Source organism: Lingula anatina, chromosome 4, assembly GCF_051362555.1.
Source record: "Lingula anatina isolate TDL-2025a chromosome 4, LinAna3.0, whole genome shotgun sequence".
Taxonomy (NCBI): domain Eukaryota; kingdom Metazoa; phylum Brachiopoda; class Lingulata; order Lingulida; family Lingulidae; genus Lingula; species Lingula anatina.
The window spans coordinates 20,685,616-20,707,370 of record NC_141770.1 but is presented as its reverse complement, the minus strand read 5'-3'; the positions used below and the strand labels follow the sequence as shown (position 1 = coordinate 20,707,370).

The window sequence follows — 21,755 nt, the reverse complement described above, 5'->3', positions numbered from 1 at the left end:
CTGTGCATGTGCGTGTGTGTGTGTGCGTTTTAGATTATTTAGAAATCAAACTTTTCTGAAAGCTAGGCTCCTTTTTATAAAACTGTTTTTACATAATTTTAGAATTAGTATGGACACGTAAGTCAGATGAAAATAATGGACTGAAAGGCTTTTTTTACCAACAAGAAAAATCAGATATCAGATTTAACTTTATACTGTTGTAAAACCTCACAGAATGATTGTGTGATATTCATGCTGAGAAATTAAGCAGTTTGCACAATGCATTGCTATCTATGTGGCTTATTTCAGAAAAAGCAGGCTCCACCTCGCCCTATACCACAGAGACAAGATCAAAGCCCAGCTCAAAGTCTCGTACTCTGAATGACTTTTTGGGGGAGGAAAAGGAGAAGGAGGAGATTCGACAGAAACAGAGGCAGCAATACTTGGCAGACTACCCACAGTCTTCCCACTCCCCCTCACTCCCTACCCTTGTCAGTGATGAAAACAGCAGCGATGGCGAGATGGAGGCTATTAGAAGACAAATACAGTCACTAGAGGGAAGCAAGGGTAGTGATAACATAAATACAACTTCACAGCTGGTTGTGACTGGTGGAGGAGATGGCATTGACCAAAACACAAACCTGCACCAAAAACCACTTGTGAGACCAGGTGGTGACAGTTACGAAAGTGATTCTGCTGTTAAACAAAGAATCACAAGAATGCCATACCAATCAGAGGCACAACCAAATATGATTGGCCAAGGCAGTGGAAGGTCAAGGTTAGGTGCTCAAAGGGGGTCAGCGAGTACTGATACACCTCAGGAACTCTTTGGGACTAGTGTTGCATCTAGTATGGTGCAAAGTGAAAAATCAAGTACCAGTCATCAATTACGAACAGGGCAAACATTTGAGCATTCAATATCAAATTCAGTGTCAGGACCAACAGATGCATTGTCTCAACAGGTCACTGATTCACACGGAAAGTCATCCACAAGAACCAGTATTCCTAGTCTCCAAAGTCATATTCCATTTAGGGGATCATCTCTCCTTTCTACACTAAAAAAGCTCAGTCCATCAAAAAGTAACGTAGTTGAGACCACAAGTGTCAACAGTCCTGGAGAAATGCACCCAAGCCCTTCATTGTCGACAGATCTGGAAAGTCCAAAATCAGTTTCATCTTCTGAGGTTGACAGCAAGAAAGCAGAAACACATGCAAAGCCTAAGATGCCATCTTTGCTGTCAGCTTTGAAAAGTCAGGCTGCAAGACAGCAGGTGTCTGGTATTTCTCATGCCCAACCCAGTGCCTGTAACCGTTCTGAATTGAGCTCAGGTTCTCCTGCTGTATTGAGTGGAGTAGTAGAGCAAGCCAATGGGAACAATGCTGCCATGGTGATGAACAAGGTTGAGGCTGTGCCGCAGCAGGATTTAACTGCTTCACATAATTCTCCAGTATTAGGTGCAGAAAAGGAGACATTTTCAACCAGAATATCTCCAGACAAAGTGCCCTCTAATATGCAAAGAAGCGAGCCATCTTCTATTATGGTATCGAGTAAACCCCCACAAAAGCCCATGGGAAGAGCCTCCATGTTGATAAATTCTCTCATCATGGTGAATTCTCCTAAAGTTGGTCTCTCTGTTAGAGATATGGATGCCACTGTGAGCCCCGATGGTAAGAGGACTAGTCTTGTAAAAGTTTCATCAAGTGATGTTCCCAAGACGGTATTCAAACAACCCTTTTGCTCTGCAGTGGCAGACTGTGAAACAAGCCGTCAAACTGAAAAACAACAAGAACAATCTGAAGATAATTTGGTGTCTCCTTTAACACAATTGGCAGAGAAGACTGACCCTGATGCTCTACAGCCAGAAGAACAGTCTGTCATGGAGGAACAGCTGACAAAAATAGAGGATCAGATATCAGTAGAAAACAAGACAGAATCTGAAATTCCTCATGACTCTATAGAAAGAAAACTGGCAATAGAGAATGAAATGCTAAATCAACCAAGCTCATCTGACTCTTCTTCAGCATCATCTGGGTCAAGCAGAAAAGGAAAAGGGAACATCAGTTGGGCAGAAAAACCAATAATACATACTTTACCTGAGACACCATTGGTATCACAATTCCCTTCAGAGGTCTATGCAGTATACAGATCTGTTGCCCTGGAAACTGTTTCTACAGAAACTGCCCAAGATGGCCAATCAAGACAGGCTCAATTATCCACACAGTCACCTATTACACAGACACAGGTAGCAGCACAGTCTGTAGGTGGCAGTGGTGCTATATCAAAGAGACCCACCACTGCCCGCCTGCCTGGTGTGGCGCTACAGAAACAGAAAAAGGAATCTCAAAGTCCTGATATTTTGAACACACCCTCCCCACCTCAAATACCAGGGTAAGTTGTTTTTGTGTTATTTTAAAGGTTAGTGTAATCCATTACCTAAATGGGATATTTTGTACTTGAATATCAGATTATTAAGTTTTATTGATGGCCATTAGATGCACAAATGGTTTATAAAAAGTTTGCCCTGTAAAGTGCCCCCCCCCCCCCAAAAAAAAAAAAAAAAACAAAAAAACATTTCATACTTTTTGCCACTAAGGAGCAATATTGGTATATATGCTGAGTTTACAAAGCGAATTACTGTGTCTCCAGGTCTAGTGGTAAACCCTTGAAGTCGATCCTGAAGAAGAGGGATTCTAGTGTCTACTTCTCAGACCAAGAATCCAGTCCACTGAAGTGAGACCATTTTTCAAAACTTTTAATATCATTTTTATGGTGCATTTAAAAAAAAAACCCTTAATCAAATATATTTTTTTAATAACTTCCTTCATTTACTTGTTGAATTCGGAATAGAAAGTGCACGGGATAATGAAAATTTCAATGACCTTGCAACCTCTTATGTTGACCTCTGACCTTTCAGTCTCCCTGGTGATGTGGTGCCCTCCCCCAGGTATTCTTCCTCTGATTCTGAGACACTTGGTAACCCTGGAGAACAGGGGACACCAGAAAGGAGGTATTTTTTGTGGCATTTTGATTTCTCATTACATCTTTTCAAATTTTATTTCATGTTTTTGTACAGGTAAATCAGTTCGAGTCAGATTTTGTTTGTCAGTGGAAATAAGAAATATTGAAGTTCTAACATGTTTTTGATAAATATTGTGTTTGAAATGACATGTTTAAATTAAAAGGACCTTCTATGTTTGCACTTTCAGAATCCTAGACGAAGACCTTTTTAGCTTTTTTCATGGACAACATTTTGGATCTCCCATGCTAACACAGCAGGTAGGTTCTAGTGTGGGGCACAGGTAAACCAATTTTATAAGTGGTTTAAAAATAAAAAAAGCTGGGTTTACATTATGATGTCCTCAATAAATAGGGTCAATCAACTGTACAATTTACACTTGTTGTCATGGCTCTGTTCAATCCCACTTATATTAAACCAGTGAATTTTTAGATTTAGTCTACAAATATGCATAATAATTGAAGTTATTTACTGTATTCTGAAGGCGCGAGGACTTCCACAGAAGGACATCAGTGAACATGGAGTGCTGGTGGACGGGGAGAGACCCTCGCCGCCATGTTTGTCTGTGACAGACGCAAACTTTGATGATCTTGTCAACAGGGTGAGATTTTCTGAAAAATAATCTATAAAAAATATTTATGATGAAAAAAATGCACTCAATTGTTTACATCTCTTTCCATTTTAATTTTTGAGTTGTAACTTGCCCAAAAAGTTTAGAATGAATATTATCTTATGATTGTAGGCTAATGAAATATCCACCATAATCAATGCACACTGTTACAAATTAGATTCATTGAGATAAAGCAACTCTTTTTACAATTCTAGAGTTATGTATAACATACTACATAAAGTAATTATTACTGTGAATTAGGTTGTTGACTTGTTACTGAATTAACTCTTCTGATCAGGGTTTATATGACAGAAAGTTTGGCGCCCCAATCCTGGTTCAGGCTTACGTATGGCGACCCATGATGCGGGCCCGTCATGTTGTAGCAGTGTCTCCCCCTAGAAGTGGTAAAACACTGGCGTACTTGTTGCCTGTGATATCACATATATTGCAGCGGGACACATACAAAGATGTGCCTGCAGGGAATGGGGTAAGTGCAATGTAGGTTTGCAAGGTACTTGGTAAGAATTTCATGCTGATGCTATTGAATCCAATAGAAAAAAAGATGAAGAATAATGGTTACAGGTCTCCTTTAGATTTTCTCATTTTGAAAATGAACACTAATTTACAAATTTAGTGGTCTCTTTCTGGCTAGTAAAATAATTTATTTTGGTTTTCTGCAGTTCTTTTTTCTTTTCTTTTTCTTTGGCTTTGGAGCAAATTATGAACTGTAAAATTAATGGAGTTATTATTATTAAACTTGCTAATATTTGGATTTTTATATTAATAATTGGACTTTTTCTTTCAGCCCCTAGCCCTCATAGTGACCCCATCCTGGAAGAAGGCACAGCAAGTATTTGACTGGTGTTATGACTTCCTTGGTGGCCGTCCTGACGCCAAGACGCTGATTATATATGGGGGCGGTTCAGAAGAGGACCAGTATGTGAGTGTCTGAGTGATATGTATCGTTTTTTGACTTGATGACTACATAAGTTTAAATTAAATATACCACTCTCTTTTCGTCTTTTGAGAGTAATACTTTAAAGTTAACAGTTTTTACTACCTGCTTTTTCAAAATGTCAAAATTAAGAAAATGAAAGTTGTTTTAATGTTCAATTTTTATGTAATATTATATTACACTCATCAGGCTTCCACCCACTGCCTCCTGAAGATGAAAGAAAAATGAGAGTGCCCATGTGCATCAGATTATAATAATGATAATATTGTGTTTTTGTTGGTAGATCCCACTGCTCAATGGTTGTAAGATACTGGTGGCTACCCCCTACTGCCTCCTCAGGATGATAGAGAAAGGCTACACCAACCTCAACAGACTGTGTCACCTTGTCATGGATGATGCTGATGTCCTCACAGAGGACTTCACTGACCAAGTGAGTGAGAGAATTTAACATTTATATACCCTGATTTTGTTTTTTATGAGCAGTAATCTCTCTCTCTCTCTCTCTCTCTCTCTCTCTCTCTCTCTCTCTCTCTCTCTCTCTCTCTCTCTCTCTCTCTCTCTCTCTCTCTCTCTCTCTCTGTCTGTCTGTCTGTCTGTCTGTCTGTCTGCTTGAGTATTTTATTATCATATGGCTGTCACCTGCGCTGCTGTCGCCATGCACTTTCACTGATAACACAATAAGTGGAAAACCATTTTACCTTTTGGCTCATTGATTTTTATTTTATTTTCTTTATTTATTATTATTATTATTATTTTTTTTTTTTTGAAAAACTGACTTATCAGTGTTTGTTTAAAATAAGGAGCTTCTTTACTTTGAACTCAAAATGTTCAGTAGTTTCCAGCTTTTTGGATTAGTTAACATTCAGTCCAGTTCTCACAATTTTAATGGTTTCACAATTTCAAAACATTTTCGCATTACACCATAACTTCAGGTCCGTCAGTTGATGACTAGCTACACACAAGTCCTAAGGACAGTGGAGTCCAGCTCGCGTCCACAGCAGATAGTTATGGTGGGCAGCCAGTGGACACCAGGGATGGCCTCCTTCAAGGACACCTTCATGGTGGATCCCCTGGTCATCATAACCTCTAAACTGGAGGCATCCATTTATGCTGGAGTGAAGCAGGTAATGGTTTTGTTGTTTATTTTAAGGTTTTTTGACCATCTAAGTAGCATCCTCAATCTTAATAGCAAGAAAGATTTTTTTTTTCAGTCTCTAAATAATATAATTGATTACTTATTGTAAATAATGCTATTTCCAGAGTGTGTACATGTGTGTAGCTGCTCAGAGAGACCAACAGTTGCTTGGTATCCTCAACACATTTGTTCTGCAGGATAAGAAAGCCATCATCTTCACCAACTCTACCAGAGATGCCATAGATCTCTCCCAGGTAGGAATCAGATTGAACAACTGAATTTTGATTTCATCAGGCATAATTGTTGATTTTTTGCAGCAACCCCTTTCATTATGTTTGTTTCAAAGAATTACCTATCATAAGGATATTGTAAAAATATATTTGTTCAAACATGTTTTGATTACAGTAACTTTATTTTGTCACTAAACTTGCACAAAGTGGTTTTAAATCCAAGTAAAAAGTTTTCTTTATAGTTATTACAAATTTGGTTTAAAAAAAAACAAAATCTTGTAGACTAGCTTGAGGTAAAAATGGAGCATAATGTTATTGTAAATCTAAAAGTTGGTGTAATAAAAATTAATCAGTTTTGTATTACTGTTACATTTGGGTGATCAATTCCAAAGTTAACATACTATTTTGTGTAACCAAAAGATATTTATTTAGGAATGATCATTACCTGCTTCAGGTCCTGAAGAGCCAGAGCATGTATGTGTTAGTAGCTCACAAAGAGCTGTTGTCAGATCAACTGGAGGATATTCAGAAAGATTGGAATATTGACCACAGAGAGGGGTCCAAACCCTTGTTAAGTAAGCACACACACACGCGTGCGCTCACTTGTGCACACGTTGTCAGATGAGCTGGAGGAACTGATTAAAAGAACAGCAAAAAACTCAATGACATTGAAGTGGCGCTACAACTTGCCACATGTTTTTAATTTAATAAACAGATTTTTCGTAAATTTAATGAATAAAAATAGAACCAAAAAAAAGCAGTGACATGTTGGCATGGCCCACAGCCTCGTTTGTGTAAGAATCTGTCTCTAACATTAACATGCAACTTGCCCCAGTAGAATTGAAGGTGAAACAGAAAAAAATTATATTTTATATTATATAACTGTTCAGTAATTGCTTAGGTCAGTAGATGTTTTAGCCCTTGTGGCTTGAAGGCTGAACAGGTTTTCATACTAACAGAAAATCATGATAATATTTTGCAAACATTTATCAGGTTTGAGATTTTTCGGTTCAATTAAATATCTCCTGTCTTCCAGTCCTAACAGATGAGTGCATCAAGGAGCTTAAGCTGACCAATGCCACATGTATCATCCACTTCTCCCTCCCTGACACCAAGAAGGCTTTTGTGAACAGATACGGATGTATGCTGGAAAACTTCAAGAGGAGTCAACAGGAGGAACAGGTGAGGATGTCCTCAAACTCTTTTCTATCATTATTAACTGTGTTATCATAGAACTCTGCACAGAGGTCCCTCATACGTACTGGCATGTTATACAAGCAATTCTAGATTGTGCATATCTCCTTATCATCACCAAGGAAGATTTTAGTACTGACTGAATTGATATACATGCCAAGCAATCCCTGTATCATTACTCTCTGTATCGTCATTAGTAAATGGAGAACTCACTGTACACTTATAATACATTTAAAATGCAATATCCAGATTGTCCTCACCTCCTATATCATTGTGAACAGAGATCTCATTGGAAACTCATATACATACATTCAATTACAGATTGTCCTCACCTCCTATATCATCATCACAGATCAGTGTACAGAACAAGCTCAAACTGTATTACAGCTTCTACTTAGAACTAAGTCTTATGTGCCAAAGAAACTGCAGACCATGGTAAAGGATGTCAAAAAGGTGGGTCTGCTCGTTCAGTTTCAGTTTAAAAGTTTAATGCAAAGCATAAAGCGTATCCTGGGATTTCACCATTATAGAGGAATCAAAGTAAGACAAAGAGCTGTCATAATGATTATTTTCTAAATTTTATTTCAACAAGAATTGATTTCAAGTAAAATTAATGATTTTTAACCTTAACTACTAACTAGCAATCTTATAGAAGACTGGAATCCCAGCCAACATGAAATCACTAAATTATACTTATTGTCACTTTTAAAAATTTATTTTATCTTCATGGTTTGATTTACCTTAGGCCAAAGAAGAAGAAAAGTCAAAACCACTGTGCCATTACTTGAAATCATTTGGAGTTTGCCGAGAGCGCCAGAGGTGTGAGCACCGCCATGTTGTAGTGAAGGAGCAAGATACGCCTGGCATCTCAAAGCACCATATCAGTCTGCCCACATCCGGGGAAGTCAAGGTAAACTGTATAGTTTGCACAGAATTGTACCATTGGAGATTCAATTGCTGCAGACCATATAAGGGAACGCAATTGATATGAAAAGTGACAAAGTGATTATTTTTGCTGCTTTATTCATAATTATATGTCAGAAAGTTCCCAGTTTGAATACAAAAAACTGGCCTTTATAAAAATAGTGCAATTTTTTTAAAAAATTCATATTATTATCCTATATTTTTATTTGTTCAGAGAAACTGTATCTGTATCTGTCTGTTTATCTTCTATCAAGGTCCTTGTTACCCATGTCATTGACAGTGCATCATGTTTCTATGTGCGTCTCCAAGAGCTCCGCAGTGAGACGGAGGACAGTTTCAAAGCAATGGCAGCCGCCTACGTACAACTGGTGTTGGACATGAACATGTGGTTTCAAGTAAAGGATAATCAAATTATTCAAGGTTAATATACAGATACTGATGGTTATTGAAAACTATCAATATTTATTCATTTTATTTTCTGATATTTCAATTTTTTAATAAGTATAATTTTTATTTAGAAAAATTCATACACAGTTTATTTATTCTTATGCTTCTCTTGTTTGGAAATCATCTATTTTAGCTGCTCACAAAAAGTATACATGAAACCAACTGACTTTACAAAGCTTTTAAGGCAACATTTTTTAAATACATTATAATAATTGCTATATAACAAAGTTTCTTAAAATATAACTAAGTTAAATTCATTTTGTAGGAGTTGAGTGAATAATTGTTGAAACACTCCCCCCCCCCCACACACACACTCACCTTATTTCACCATTTCCACAGACTCCTTATTCAAGAAATATATCAGTGTTCCTAATTCTGTGATAGCAGAGTGGCTTGTGCATATTGCCATAGTGCAGAGGTTTAATACTCAGAGTCAATATTGAAACAATCTGAGTATTATTAAATTGGGATTCCCAGTCACTCAGTCAGTAATTGAAGTCACTAAGTCACAGCTTCATGTCTCAGCTGGCAATTTCATTTAATACTATAAGGCCTGGTGATAAATCTTTCTCTCCATTGGTTTTCTCATGTGGAAAGAATCTTAATAAAGTCATAGGTTTATATGTCCCGTTCTTTTATAGTAAATGGCTATTTCTCTTGACTTTGAAAAGTGTTGTCTATAATAATTACATAATATGTTTATATGCAATAATTTGGAATTTTATGGATATGAGGGTGACAGTGTATATTTTTTGGGAAAATTATTGTTGAAGTTCTCTGAAAAATGTGAAAGTTAAATGTCTTTGTCTCCGATCCAAATTATATGCATTTTAAAAATAAAAAACATCAGATATATCTTTCTTGTGAAATTTGCTCGAAAAGTTATGTGCAGTACTTAACACTAATATCTTAAGTCATTATTCACCTGTCGTAACATTTTATTTCAGATGAAATTTGTGAGGGAACAGTATGTGCTGTACAAGACAGTCAAAAATGCTACCACAGGTAAGACGCACAACACAGTTTTTTTAAAGATGATAAAAGTAATGTTTAGTCTGCAGTTTAATCTTCAGTATTTGAGCTTTATGCAATATTTGCTTGATGTACAATTCTTCAAAATACTCCAGGCCTGCAAACTTAAAACAAACATTTTTTCAGATGCCTGTCCTTCTTTATGTATGTTTATCCACATACATTAATAATTCAACCCAGTAAATTAGCCTTTACGGTGGATTCTATAACTGTGTTACTTGAAATGATTGGTTCACATGTTCCTTTCTTTTCATAACATTGCTGAGACAGTCCTTGTCCTCCCTAACACTGCTGGCATGGTCCCTGTCATCTCTTATACTGCTGGCATGGTCCCTGTCATTCCTTACACTGCTGACATGGTCCCTGTTGTCCCTCATACTTTGGGCATGGTCCCTGTCATCCATTATACTGCTGACATGTTCTCTGTTGGCCCTAATACTGCTGACACCGTCCCTTTCACCCCTCAGAATGACATTTTTTGTTTCTTTTTCACCACAAAACCAAGGACACACCTTTCTGTAGATTCTCATGTGAGATTGTCTTATTTCTGACAGCCTAAACCCATAGACAAATGGATTGATGACGGAATTAAGTAGAAGTATTATGTAGGCAATTATAAGGAATACTAAAGTGTCTAAACTGTTGTTATTGATAATTGACCCAACAACATAAGGGCACCAAAAAACAACAAAGGTTGTAAAAAGACAAATGCATGTCTTAGCTAGCTTCAGCTTATTGGAACTCCGCTTAGCCTCTTGTGTAGAGAATCGTCGCACGTTCTTTAAGCTTTTGGTGACCTCCTGCAGGACCCGAATGTTGAGAAACAAGGTCACGCAACCCACTGTGCCGACCACTGCAGGCAAGATGTACATCGTTATCCTCTTTTCATTGACAAAATAACACAGATCTGTATCGGGTGAGATTGCAGCCTCTATCAGACTAGCGATCGTTTCTAATTCTCCGAGTATAATGGAAATCAGCCATGACAATGTGTTAAAGATGTACATCCTGCGTTTTGTGACTACAGTGCTGTACTGCAGAGGATAAACTATGGCGATGTGTAGGTTCAGAACAAGTCCAAATATAGTAAGTATGGATGAGAATAATGCCACTTTAGGAATGTCAAACAATATGTTTATAATGCAGTAGGATGATGCCAGGTTGCAGATGATTATTTCTATAAAACGTTCTATTCTGTTGGCCCCTGCTGTTTCTATGACCGTCAATAATGCCATTAAGCATATGATACAGTACAAAATAAGGTCTGCTATGGTCAGATTCAGGAGTAAAATGTGGTATGAATTCATCACTGGCTTGATTCGTTTCACGGCACAGAATGATAGACAGTTGATGAGGATTCCTATGGCACAGAAAACTATTACACCTATCGCTATAAAGAGAATATTGTCAAGTCTGTAGTTCATGATTTCTAGGTCTCTTTGACTGATGCTGGCGCTGTCATTGCAGATGAGGGTTATCCATTGCTGTGTGGTAGAAGCTGTGATTGTCTCATCTGTTGTTTGCTCCCAGGTCATTGTGATATTACCAGATTGGGATAGACCCTGAACCTCCATTTTCATATGTCATGTAATAAAGAAAAGAAATAAAGTAATAATTTTTAAGTTGAATAAATCACAAGTATTTTTGTGACATTATCTGTAGACTATGTACTTTCATGTACATGGCAGAATACCAAACTTTTCACCAATCTCTTAGAGAATTCAGTGAACTATTAATCTGTCCATTCAGATCATCACATATCAAAAATACCTAGAATTATTTTCACTTCACTATTGGAGAATGGCACGAATGAAAATGAGAGAGAATTTTTTTTCTAAAAAAGCTAATTTTGGGGGCAAGCAACCACTGTTTCTGTCATTGCATCTCTTTTGATTACTTTTTTTTATCACAGCAGTGGTTTTAATCCATTGTCACACTGGCATGCATTTATGCCAGACTGTTTTCATTGACAATTTCCAGTTCCCTCTAGAATTTACTGTCAATCACAGACAGTTCAGATTTCAGCACTGGCCATGATCCTGTATTCATTCCCCTTAATTGAAATTATAATGACTGTCATGATACTAACCTATGGGACACACCAATGATACATGGTCATTGGAATAATAATAATGATAACCTAAATGTAAGACTCGTTATCTGCTGGTATCACCACTCAATTCTATTTTCATGGGTCTCTGAAGAATTTACTGATCAGAGACAGGTGACGTTTAGACAAAGGCCACGATCCTGTAATCACTCCTCCTTGTGATTATAGTCATGATACTAACCTATGGGATGATATTTGGTCATTGCAGTAGTAATAATGATAACCTAGTAATAATAATGATAACCTAGATGTAATAGTCCTTAGCTGTTGGTATCTCCACTCCATCCCGTTTATCTGACTATAGTCCAAATTGTGATACTCTGTGTTGTATAATTTGTGTCCAAAATAGTTATAGAAGTTATGGATGACATCTGATTCATACAAAATACCGTAAACAGTATTTTGTCACAGTATTTTTTTTTCTGTGATTGAAATTAGTTTTATGGCCAGTTTACTCATGTGTAGTGACTACAATTTTTCATACTCCATAGAAGCTTTGCATGTGAAAAAGGTAAACTTCACCAAGAATTCCACAGCCATAAAATCATCACATTACAAACTCATGATCTGTGAGCTCCTTACTGTTCCTTTTTGAAGTGGCTTTTGTTACAGCTCTCTTTTCTGCTCCACACTAACAGCTCTATCCCTTACAGTATAAATCCAATTGATCATGACTGTTTCACACAATAATCAGTTCCTTGTGTCCTGTTTTTATTGCAAAGTCATTTTTTCTTTTGATCATTTTCTATCTCTGTTCTATCTTTTACATGTCGTCCTGATAAAATTGAGTAAAGCTGTTCAGTTTTTCTCATCACTTCACATCTGCCGTATAAACTAAGCACAATATTGTTACTTATTACATCACATTGACTGTCATTTTAAGTCCCTCTTACATAATCTGTGGAAATTGTCCTTGTTTCATCTTCAAACAAGTCCCAGCTTTTATGGTAAGATGACTGATGACAGTACAAAATTCAATATTGGAGTTTCACGTTTGTCTCATTACTGCTCTTACTAACAGTACATTGAATTCCTGTCATCAGTTCAACACAAGTGGTAAAGAGGGGAGAAAGGGTGAAACTTGGTGTGTGACTAGGGAAATTGAACTTTTGTTAGCACTAAAGCATACGTGAGTGAGGGTCCCATTGGGTATTTTCATGTGAAAACCACTTTTTATTTTCCAAAATGTATGTGAAATGATTATATTATTTAGGGTGATCCATGAAGCACCCCATTCCCATGACTTAAGTATGAGGCCTTTTTTTCTGCATTATTTGTAAAACTAACTCAATATACTTGGCGAATCATGATTTTCACCTAGCCAAACTGGCATTTTCAAAGAGATATGAATAAAGTTTTGTTTACTGTGATTTGTAATATGATTTTATTTCCATGAACTGCCCCCCTAGTGGGACCCTCATGAGTAGTGTGGAGTGAGGCGAAAGAGGGTGAAATGAGACATATAACCAGAGAAATAATTACTACATTTTCTCTAATTGTTTTATTTTGTTTAATTTTGTTTTTGATTGTTTTATAGATACATTTTTAGCAATTTTATGGTTGCCATGAAAGTGCTATGGTGTATATAATAGAATGTGCTAAAAGAAACGTGTTAAATTTCATTTGTCTTTATATTTAATGCAGATTATGTCATGTCCATTTATGTCCTATTTATAATATCTGCCAACCTCTGTGTTTTAAGTGTGTGTGTGTAATATGTATGGGTGTGTGTGTGTGTGTGTGTGTGTGTGTGTGTGTGTGTGTGTGTATGCTTGTGCGTGTTTGTGGAGGTGGGTGTGTGCATGTTTGGGAGAGGGAGTAGAACCAGTTCAGCTAAATAAAATTCACCTTTTATTGCCAACATAATGAATGGGACATTGCCTTTTCCTTTCTCACTTGTCTCACTTTGTACTTCTATTCATCTTTTAAGTTTCTATCTTATATGCTTCACTACCCTTTCATTAGCCCTGACATTTCAAGCTGTTCAATAAGGGATTTTATGTAATTGTGTATTTTCACAAATATTCACCATATATTGCTTTCATTGTATTGCAAAGAGATGCCTTTCAATATTATCCAGGAAAATGTTCTAATTAAGAGGGGAGGTCATATCTTAATTGTGCAAAGCAGTATTTGTATTTGCTGTGCTCTTCATCCCATATTGCTCAACCCAATTGGTTTGTGGAGTTTCTGGTTATAAATTTAAGACTCGCATTTTGCCATTTTGTTTTACTGGGTTGATTTTCAGAGGTTAAGTTAAAATCTACAATTGATTTATGATTCATGACTCCAAACAAAGCTTTATGTAGTAATGGTGGAGCTGTACAACTGGTCAATCTGTGTTTCTTTCATAGAGTAATCAGATATCATGTGAATTTTAAATCCATCAATAGTACATGTACCAGCAATGGAGGCCTGTTGAGACAAGGGCCACTTGAGACTAAAAGTTGAAAGGAACTTCAGTTCATTTGCAAGACAGTGAAGATGAAAGTTTTTTTTTTTTTTTTGGGGGGGGGGGGGAGCTTGGCTTTATCTGCTAGAATTAGAATCAATTTAGGCCCGTTAAACATAGTTGTCAAACCTAAATGAGCTATTGTCACCTCTGAGAATCAAGGCAATCACAAATTATTTTATGGGTTAAGATAGGTGAACAATACAAAAACTAATAATAATAAATAGATAAAATAAGGGACCTTCTGGATTCTTTCTTAACAACAACATTGATGGCTAATTCTTGGGATGAATCTCATATAATTGGATTGAACTGAAAGTATTAGAAACATATTATTAGGAGAATTTCTGGCACGTGCGGTTTATGTCACTCAGGTGGGACTGAAAATGTTTAATCCTTACAATTAGATGGATTGGCGCTGAGTGTAGGGCAAAGCCTTGGGTCAAATTGATACGTAGGTAAACTTGACGTGCTGATAACAATTATCACACACTTCAGCGTTATTAAACGCAAATGCAATTATAGTGTATGCTCTTTGGATTTGATCAATCGATTCCAGGATTCTGTTAGATTGTTAAAGCAAATAATCCTTGAGGTATAGTAATCACTTAAAAGTTTAAAAAGTCTTCATATTTGTAGTATTTTACTTTAAAATTTTAAGTTAGACTAATCATTTTCAGATATTCAGAACAATGTACCTTTTACACAAACGCAACTTACCTTTCAAAACCTTTGAATCATTATTATAATTATTATAAACAAAACATTGGAAAATATGAATCCATGTCATCTTAATGCATTGAGCAATTACACTGTATGTTGAATAATGGCTATGTGATAGATGTATATTGTATGACTGCTCGTATTTAACATGAGATGATTCAAGTTTATAGATAAGAGAATAAGGCCATGCAGGTTATATAAAGCTGCCATTTACACATTTTGTCATCTTTGAGTTTTTACCTGCCTATGGTATATTAAAAGTGGTGTTAAGATATATATATATGTATTTAATTAATGAAATTATCGATGAAGTAACTTTTTTTGATGTGAGTTTTGTTTTGCTTTTCCAGAGTACAAATAACATGTATTCCGCAGTCAGAGTTTGAAACTGTAAAGGAAGTCAAGGTAGGAATATGCATCCAGAGGAAAACACATGACATATAAACAACATGCATGTGACATATAAAACAGATGTGCACACTCCCTTACATGCACGAGAATACGCAACATGAAGTGATTATCTTTTCTAACTTTATTGGTGCTTTTAAACAAAAATGTGTTAAATTGAATCATTGGAATTTCATGGTGTAGCGTTCTGTTTGGTCATAGTTATATTATGATATTAAGCTCTTCTTATCTTCAGGTCCAGTATGTTGATGTAGGGAAGCTAGAGTGGGTGCCCAAGTCCAGCATGCTAAAACTGCCGCAACATTTCCTGGACGTGCCATTCCAGGTAACTTATTTAATACTAGGTTAAAGTTTGATCCAAAGCAGACAAATACAACAAAATTAGTTTTAATTTGATAATCAGCCCAAACTGTAAGTTGATCTGCACTGGATTGAATTTTAATCGAAGTAGACAAATGAAAATTAAGTTTATACAGTTTGTCAAAAAAAAAAAAAACTGAAATAGAACTACGATGCAAATGTATTGTTTAATATGCCACAAGTCAGCCAAGTGTATGTGAAATACACAGTGCATAACACAAGTGAATAGCATTTACGCTTAACTGAAAAGAGTTGAATTTGACTTATATCCCATGGATGCCAAGATCAAATGACCAGACGTGGGGTATCTCCCTTTTGTGAATGTTGTGTATGTGTGAGAGCTACCCTACATCTGGGTATTTTGTTCTTGACATAAAACAGTTTAATTAAGGGAAAAAAACAATATGTAAATTCAAGATGTTAGATATTGGATGAAGATGTCAGCTGTTCATGGAGTATATTATAATATTTCAGGCTGTGGAAGTTTATTTGTGCTGTATTAAACCTGTGGATGATGACACTGAGTGGACCAGAAAGGTAAGAATAGGTGTAGATATATATATATATTTTTTTTTTGGGGGGGGGGGGGGGTAGAAAAAATTATTTAGGTCATGTAAAAGAAAATGCTTTTCCAGTAGTCTAAGTGAAGTCATTGTAAATGTGATGCTGAGAAAAAGGTGACCATATTTCATTGATGGTTGAGTACTCCTGACTTGATTTCAGTAAGGACACAGAATGTACAGGTTGAAGCAGACAGTACAGGCACTTATTTAATGTCTCCATTCTTATTGGTTTGTGTGATATTGTTTATGGAGGGGGTTATATCATGGAATTCTTCACTGTTCAACATCCTGTTCCGGCATTCCTTAATTTTGCTACCCATGATAAATCATGAACATTATGAGGCCTTTTGCTGTTGGTTGAAATATAAGAAAATTCATTAGATGATAGGATGATAAAAAAAATGATAGAAAATGAATGGCATATTATTGGCAAATTGTGTCACACTTTATTCACTTTTACTTTTTTAGGCAGTAGAGTTTGTTCACCAGTTGGTAGAGGACAAGGAATTAGAGGGCAGGATATGTCTGAGGTAGTGCTGGACCAGGAGTGGAGGGGGGGGGGGAGTATTCTTGCACAGTAATTAAATTATTAGTCTTATATTTTCAACTTTTGCCAAAAAATGTTACAGTAGATAAAGTGTATTATAAGTTATTCATCCACCATTTAAGTCTGAAATAGATGTTTTGAGTTACAACTTAACACATATTATGATCATATTCTGTAATGATAACGTTTGAAAGCAATCTTAGTGAAAATCCATATATAAATTGTTATTTCAGTTTTAGTAAATACAGAGAGCATGTCATTACTTCATAGTCATAATTATAAAAATGTGCTCAGACCAGGTAAAAATGAAAATATTTGATTTTGTCAGCCTGGGGAACACATTATGGCTGAACCCCGTGGTGTCCAGAGTAAAGCTGCAGTGTACCAGGTCTTTCTTCCACCAGTTTAGTCTGAGGAAAGACTTACTGAGAAATGGACTGGCTGTTAATAACCTGAAGGTAAAGAGATTATGAATATGAGAAAAGAGTAGTTCAAGATGAATAGAAAAAATATATAAGATAAAATTATATAAGAGATAAAGAAAACATTTAAAGGTGACATTATATCCAAAATTACAAATAACATGTCACACGTATAATCTTAAAGTTTTTGTATTTACAATTGATATTTGACCTGTTTATTTTTGAAAATTTATTTGGATACTGAAGGTTTGAACCAATTATATACTATGTTTTAGATTTGGAAATTTGATAAAAAGTAAGATATCAATGGTATACAATAACTGATATTCAAAATTGAACTTGCCAAGCACAATTATTTAGTTAATAATTAAAAAGTTTTGTATAACTGTTTCTAGCACTTGGACAAACTCTATGAGCTGTGTGAAGGGAAGGTTGATATTGTACAGAGGGCGCCAAAAGACAACATGGACGACAGCCTCCAAAGTGTGACAGTTGCCATGGAGACAGAGATATTGCCAGAGAGTGAAGAGTACCATGAGGTGTATGTGGCATCCATTGACTCCCCAGGGATATTCCATGTACAAAAGAGAGAGATGGAGAAAAAGTAAGTTTGCCAGTAGTTTTTTCTTCAGCATAACAGGGAAAAATGTGTTCTTACAATTACAAAATCAAAAAGAATTTATCACTTTTAAAGATGGTGCATTATATAAATTATTTTTATCATACACTTACCTATTTACTCGTCCTCTCTCTCTATTTTAATTTTTTTGTTTGATATATTATCAAGTGATATCTTTCTATGTACTAGTACTGAATTTGAGACCTATATTCCAGTTGTATGATATGATAAGGCTTAAAAATAAAATTTGTCTGTTAATAAATTATAAGTCTAACCTTTTTTCATTTCAGAATCGTTGCATTGATCGATGAAATAAATGAGGAAAGTGAACACATCCTACAAGACACTTCTTATGTGGATATTACCTGTGGCACCCTTGTGTTGGCTCTTTTCCCAGAGGATGATAGGTGAGTACCTAAGGGGGGCATGTGTGGGCTTTGATCTCAGAGGTTGTTAGGTAAGTGCAGAGGGGGTGTGGGTTTGGGGAGGGATAAAGGGTGAAGTAAGATGGGTTATAAGTATCATTGATGCTGGTAAATGTGCTGATTGGCAAATAGGTAGGACAACTTTGCACTTTTATTATTGTAACAGTTCAGTATAATAACTAAAATCCATTCAGAATGTTCACTGGACTTAAAATTGCAACGATCTAACAATTTTTAATTGACTAAAAGATTCTTAGAATTTGCAGACTCTTTAAGATGTTGGAAGTATGAATCTTTCTGGAACTGTTTTGAGATTGTTGGTTCCCATGTCACTCAGTTCATGATGTCACATTTCAGATGGTACAGAGCTCAGGTTCTGGCCACCAGGGGGCACAGTGAGGTTCACGTCCTCTTTGTTGACTACGGTGAGAGAGAATGGCTGGTATTTGATAAGATCCGTAACCTGCCAGAGAAGTACAGGACACTGCCTTTCCAAGCCATTGAGTGCTGCCTGGCAGATCTTGCACCCAGGGGTAGGAAGCTCTATGATTGCCTTGTTTGATTTTTTATTTATTTGTTTATCTATTTATTTATGTATTTATTTATTTACCACAATGAAATGGTGAGAAAAGAGAAGCAATCCATTTACACTAAAACTTAAAGGGTTATAATTGTAACCTCTTTATCAAAATTAAAATGCTAGAGAATAACACAGATTATTCTGAATAAATTCTGTCTAATCATGATTATTTTTTATAGTTATTATTATTATAAGTGTTTGTACTATAATCACATATATTTATATCTTTGTGTTTGTTTGTGTGCCTGTCTTTGTGTGTGTGTGTGTGTGTGTCTTGTAGCATTTGGATACAGCTGCAGTTTGAATTGTTTGCATATTCTCTTGCAATCAGATTTTATGTTACTATGATGCTTGATTTTCAGAGGGCCAGTGGAAGGAAGGCGACACTGATGCATTCTGGGACCTAGTGCTGGATGACCAGGATCAGAAAATTGCTTTAGTTGCCAAGGTAACAAATCCATTGTAAATTATTAACGGACTGAATGAATTGATTTAAATAACTTTGATTGAGATTTTTTATTTAAATTTGTTCTTGCAATCTTAACATTGTTTTGTACTACAATCTAGAACTCTATTTTATTAATATTCAATGATATTATCTAATAACTAAAGCATATTGCAGCAATCATGATGATTAACTTCCCCCCAAGTTTTTTACAAAATGCCATTTAACCAATTCAGAAGAAAAAATAATGTATTTTGTTTTTCCTGAAACCAAATCCAATAATTTATTACATATTTCAAAAAAGTTGTAAATTAAAATGAGGATAGTAAATGATATTATCATTCTGTAACACATTCATCATTATAATAATGATAATAGAAACAATTACAACATGAAAAATGTTTCTGAATTAGAAATTGATATCTGTTTCAAGTTTGTAAAATAGGTACCCTGTTAGTGAAGAGTATGTTTAGATACTGTAACAATAAAATCATTAATAAACAGGTAACTACATATGACTAATATTTCAAATTTGGCACTGTTGATTTGGCAAAATTCATGAACATTTTCTAGGTGATCAACAGAAGTCCTGCCATGTATGGTGGCTGTCACCGATACCACATTGTGTTGTATGACACAGAAAGTGAGGATGTCACCATCAACATTGGTGACACTTTGGTGACACAGGGGCGTGCTGTTAGCCTACATATACCAGAGGTAATAGTGTTTGTGTGTGCGTGGGTGTGTAAATGAAGGCATGTGTGTGTCTAGTTATTTATTAGAATAAAATATACTGAAGGAAAAGGTATCAGCTTAGCACAATCAGCATTATTTGATTACAGTTGGCAATGCCTCTATTGTCTTTGTACTGAACTGCATTGTGCGTAGATTTTATTGCATAAAAGTATATTTTACTGTATTTCATTATAAATATTATAATAGTACTGTATACAGTGGAATACAGTATTATTATTATTATTATTATTATTATTATTATTATTATTATTATTATTATACTGTATTCCACTGTATAGTATTGTATTATGTTCTACAGGAAGTGATAGAGGAGGTCATCATAGGCAGCAAGCATTATGACTACCCCTACCAGAAGATCCCAGACCTGTGTGCAGCCTTGCAGATATCTACGGTAATCTCAGAACTAGAACAGTGCATTATTAAGATACAACATTTTAGAAAGTATAGCGCATTGTCAAGTTTAATGTTTTTTTCTGTACAGTTGCAAACCAAGTATGTTTACTATAATAGATAGATCGACTAAATGATAGCTGTGATGATAAATTGATGGGTGGGTCAGATAATTTAAAATCAGTATTCCTGTGCTCTAGACCACCTTCATTGGCAATTTAGATCAGTAACATCTAAAATGGTTTTACAAATTGATGCGTAATGGATATAATTTTATTCTCTTTCTTTCTTTCTTTATCATTTGATTGGTTCATTCATTTAATATTTCATGTTTTTCAATGTTCCCCATAGGATGAGATGAGAAGATTGTTTATAGCTAAAGCTTTACAAAGGACAGTCATGAATTCTGCGAAGTAAGTTATATCTATCAGTGAATGCAAAACGCCTTCACTGGCACTATTTCAAACTGATACAAAATATTGTCACAAAATAGTTATAGAAATAAGGAAGGATGAGATAAAAGAGTGAAAAAATTTCAGACTTGTAATCATGTGAACTGATATTTGTTATTATATTAATCAAAAGCTGTTATTAGAACAAATGTTTTAATGATAATGATTTTGCCTTAATTAGCACTTTTTATTGATCCATTTATTTACATTTGAATTTTGAATTGTAAATTTAGATTTTTAATTTCTATGTAGTTTCAAGGATGAAATCAGGGAGATAGGTGGAATCCGTCTACTTTGTGGTCTCCTAAACCAGGAGACTTCCTCAGAATGTGTGGAGTACCTGCTCCTGACTCTCATCTCCATGTGTGCAAATAACTCCTGGTAAATTATTTCCAGTATTTACACCCTCAGTTTCAGAGGTCACTCATTAATCTACTCCATCCTGCCTTTGTCATTTCTGAAATTTTGGGTAGATATTTACATATTCTCCAGTGTATGTTCAACACCAAAAGTGTACTCTTTGTTATTAAGTGGATGAAATGTTTCATCGAGTTTGACCGTTTGTGATTTCTTATTGGTCAAAGTAGACAAAAAAATTGGCTTAATCTTTGGATCTTTTAAATGTTTATTTATGCAAATAGTGTGCCTCTGAGTAAAACTAATGGATTGATTTATTGCTTTCAGTAACATGGAAGAATTGAGGAATGAAGGAGGAGTGGACATCTTGTGTAACTTACTTGCAGTGGTGGGTGCTGAGCAAGAATATTTTAATACATGGTCATGGTTCACATGATAAAAATTCTGTTAAATTAGACAATTTTTTTTTTTTTACTTAAAAGGCAGATGGAATTAAATTTGCAAATTTCACAATAGCTTTTAAAACTTCTCAATCTTTATTATGAACTCAATTATTTAATATTTGTTTACTTGTCCTTGATATTTGTTTGTACAGTATATATATATTTTTTTTTTTGTCTCTC

General features: G+C 35.4%; 1 protein-coding gene across 4 annotated transcripts in view; it reads left to right on the top strand.

Annotated features, from left to right (window-relative positions):
• Positions 1 to 21,755, top strand: part of LOC106167688 (uncharacterized) — a 30,908-nt gene that overhangs the window by 3,385 nt on the left and 5,768 nt on the right. For 3 of the 4 annotated variants that reach the window (XM_087012297.1, XM_087012296.1, XM_087012298.1), the window contains exons 9-38: positions 289 to 2,368; positions 2,627 to 2,710; positions 2,895 to 2,987; positions 3,187 to 3,256; positions 3,481 to 3,597; positions 3,905 to 4,093; positions 4,412 to 4,546; positions 4,845 to 4,991; positions 5,494 to 5,685; positions 5,822 to 5,950; positions 6,381 to 6,501; positions 6,963 to 7,108; positions 7,442 to 7,573; positions 7,866 to 8,030; positions 8,299 to 8,464; positions 9,439 to 9,496; positions 15,159 to 15,213; positions 15,452 to 15,541; positions 16,051 to 16,113; positions 16,608 to 16,669; positions 17,015 to 17,144; positions 17,504 to 17,712; positions 18,018 to 18,134; positions 18,510 to 18,685; positions 19,095 to 19,180; positions 19,751 to 19,894; positions 20,232 to 20,324; positions 20,675 to 20,736; positions 21,028 to 21,156; positions 21,460 to 21,520. In XM_087012297.1, the coding sequence (XP_086868423.1) occupies positions 289 to 2,368; positions 2,627 to 2,710; positions 2,895 to 2,987; positions 3,187 to 3,256; positions 3,481 to 3,597; positions 3,905 to 4,093; positions 4,412 to 4,546; positions 4,845 to 4,991; positions 5,494 to 5,685; positions 5,822 to 5,950; positions 6,381 to 6,501; positions 6,963 to 7,108; positions 7,442 to 7,573; positions 7,866 to 8,030; positions 8,299 to 8,464; positions 9,439 to 9,496; positions 15,159 to 15,213; positions 15,452 to 15,541; positions 16,051 to 16,113; positions 16,608 to 16,669; positions 17,015 to 17,144; positions 17,504 to 17,712; positions 18,018 to 18,134; positions 18,510 to 18,685; positions 19,095 to 19,180; positions 19,751 to 19,894; positions 20,232 to 20,324; positions 20,675 to 20,736; positions 21,028 to 21,156; positions 21,460 to 21,520 (5,501 nt within the window). The remainder of the gene's footprint in view (positions 1 to 288; positions 2,369 to 2,626; positions 2,711 to 2,894; positions 2,988 to 3,186; positions 3,257 to 3,480; positions 3,598 to 3,904; positions 4,094 to 4,411; positions 4,547 to 4,844; positions 4,992 to 5,493; positions 5,686 to 5,821; positions 5,951 to 6,380; positions 6,502 to 6,962; positions 7,109 to 7,441; positions 7,574 to 7,865; positions 8,031 to 8,298; positions 8,465 to 9,438; positions 9,497 to 15,158; positions 15,214 to 15,451; positions 15,542 to 16,050; positions 16,114 to 16,607; positions 16,670 to 17,014; positions 17,145 to 17,503; positions 17,713 to 18,017; positions 18,135 to 18,509; positions 18,686 to 19,094; positions 19,181 to 19,750; positions 19,895 to 20,231; positions 20,325 to 20,674; positions 20,737 to 21,027; positions 21,157 to 21,459; positions 21,521 to 21,755) is intronic. The other variant, XM_087012299.1, reaches the window with a different exon arrangement.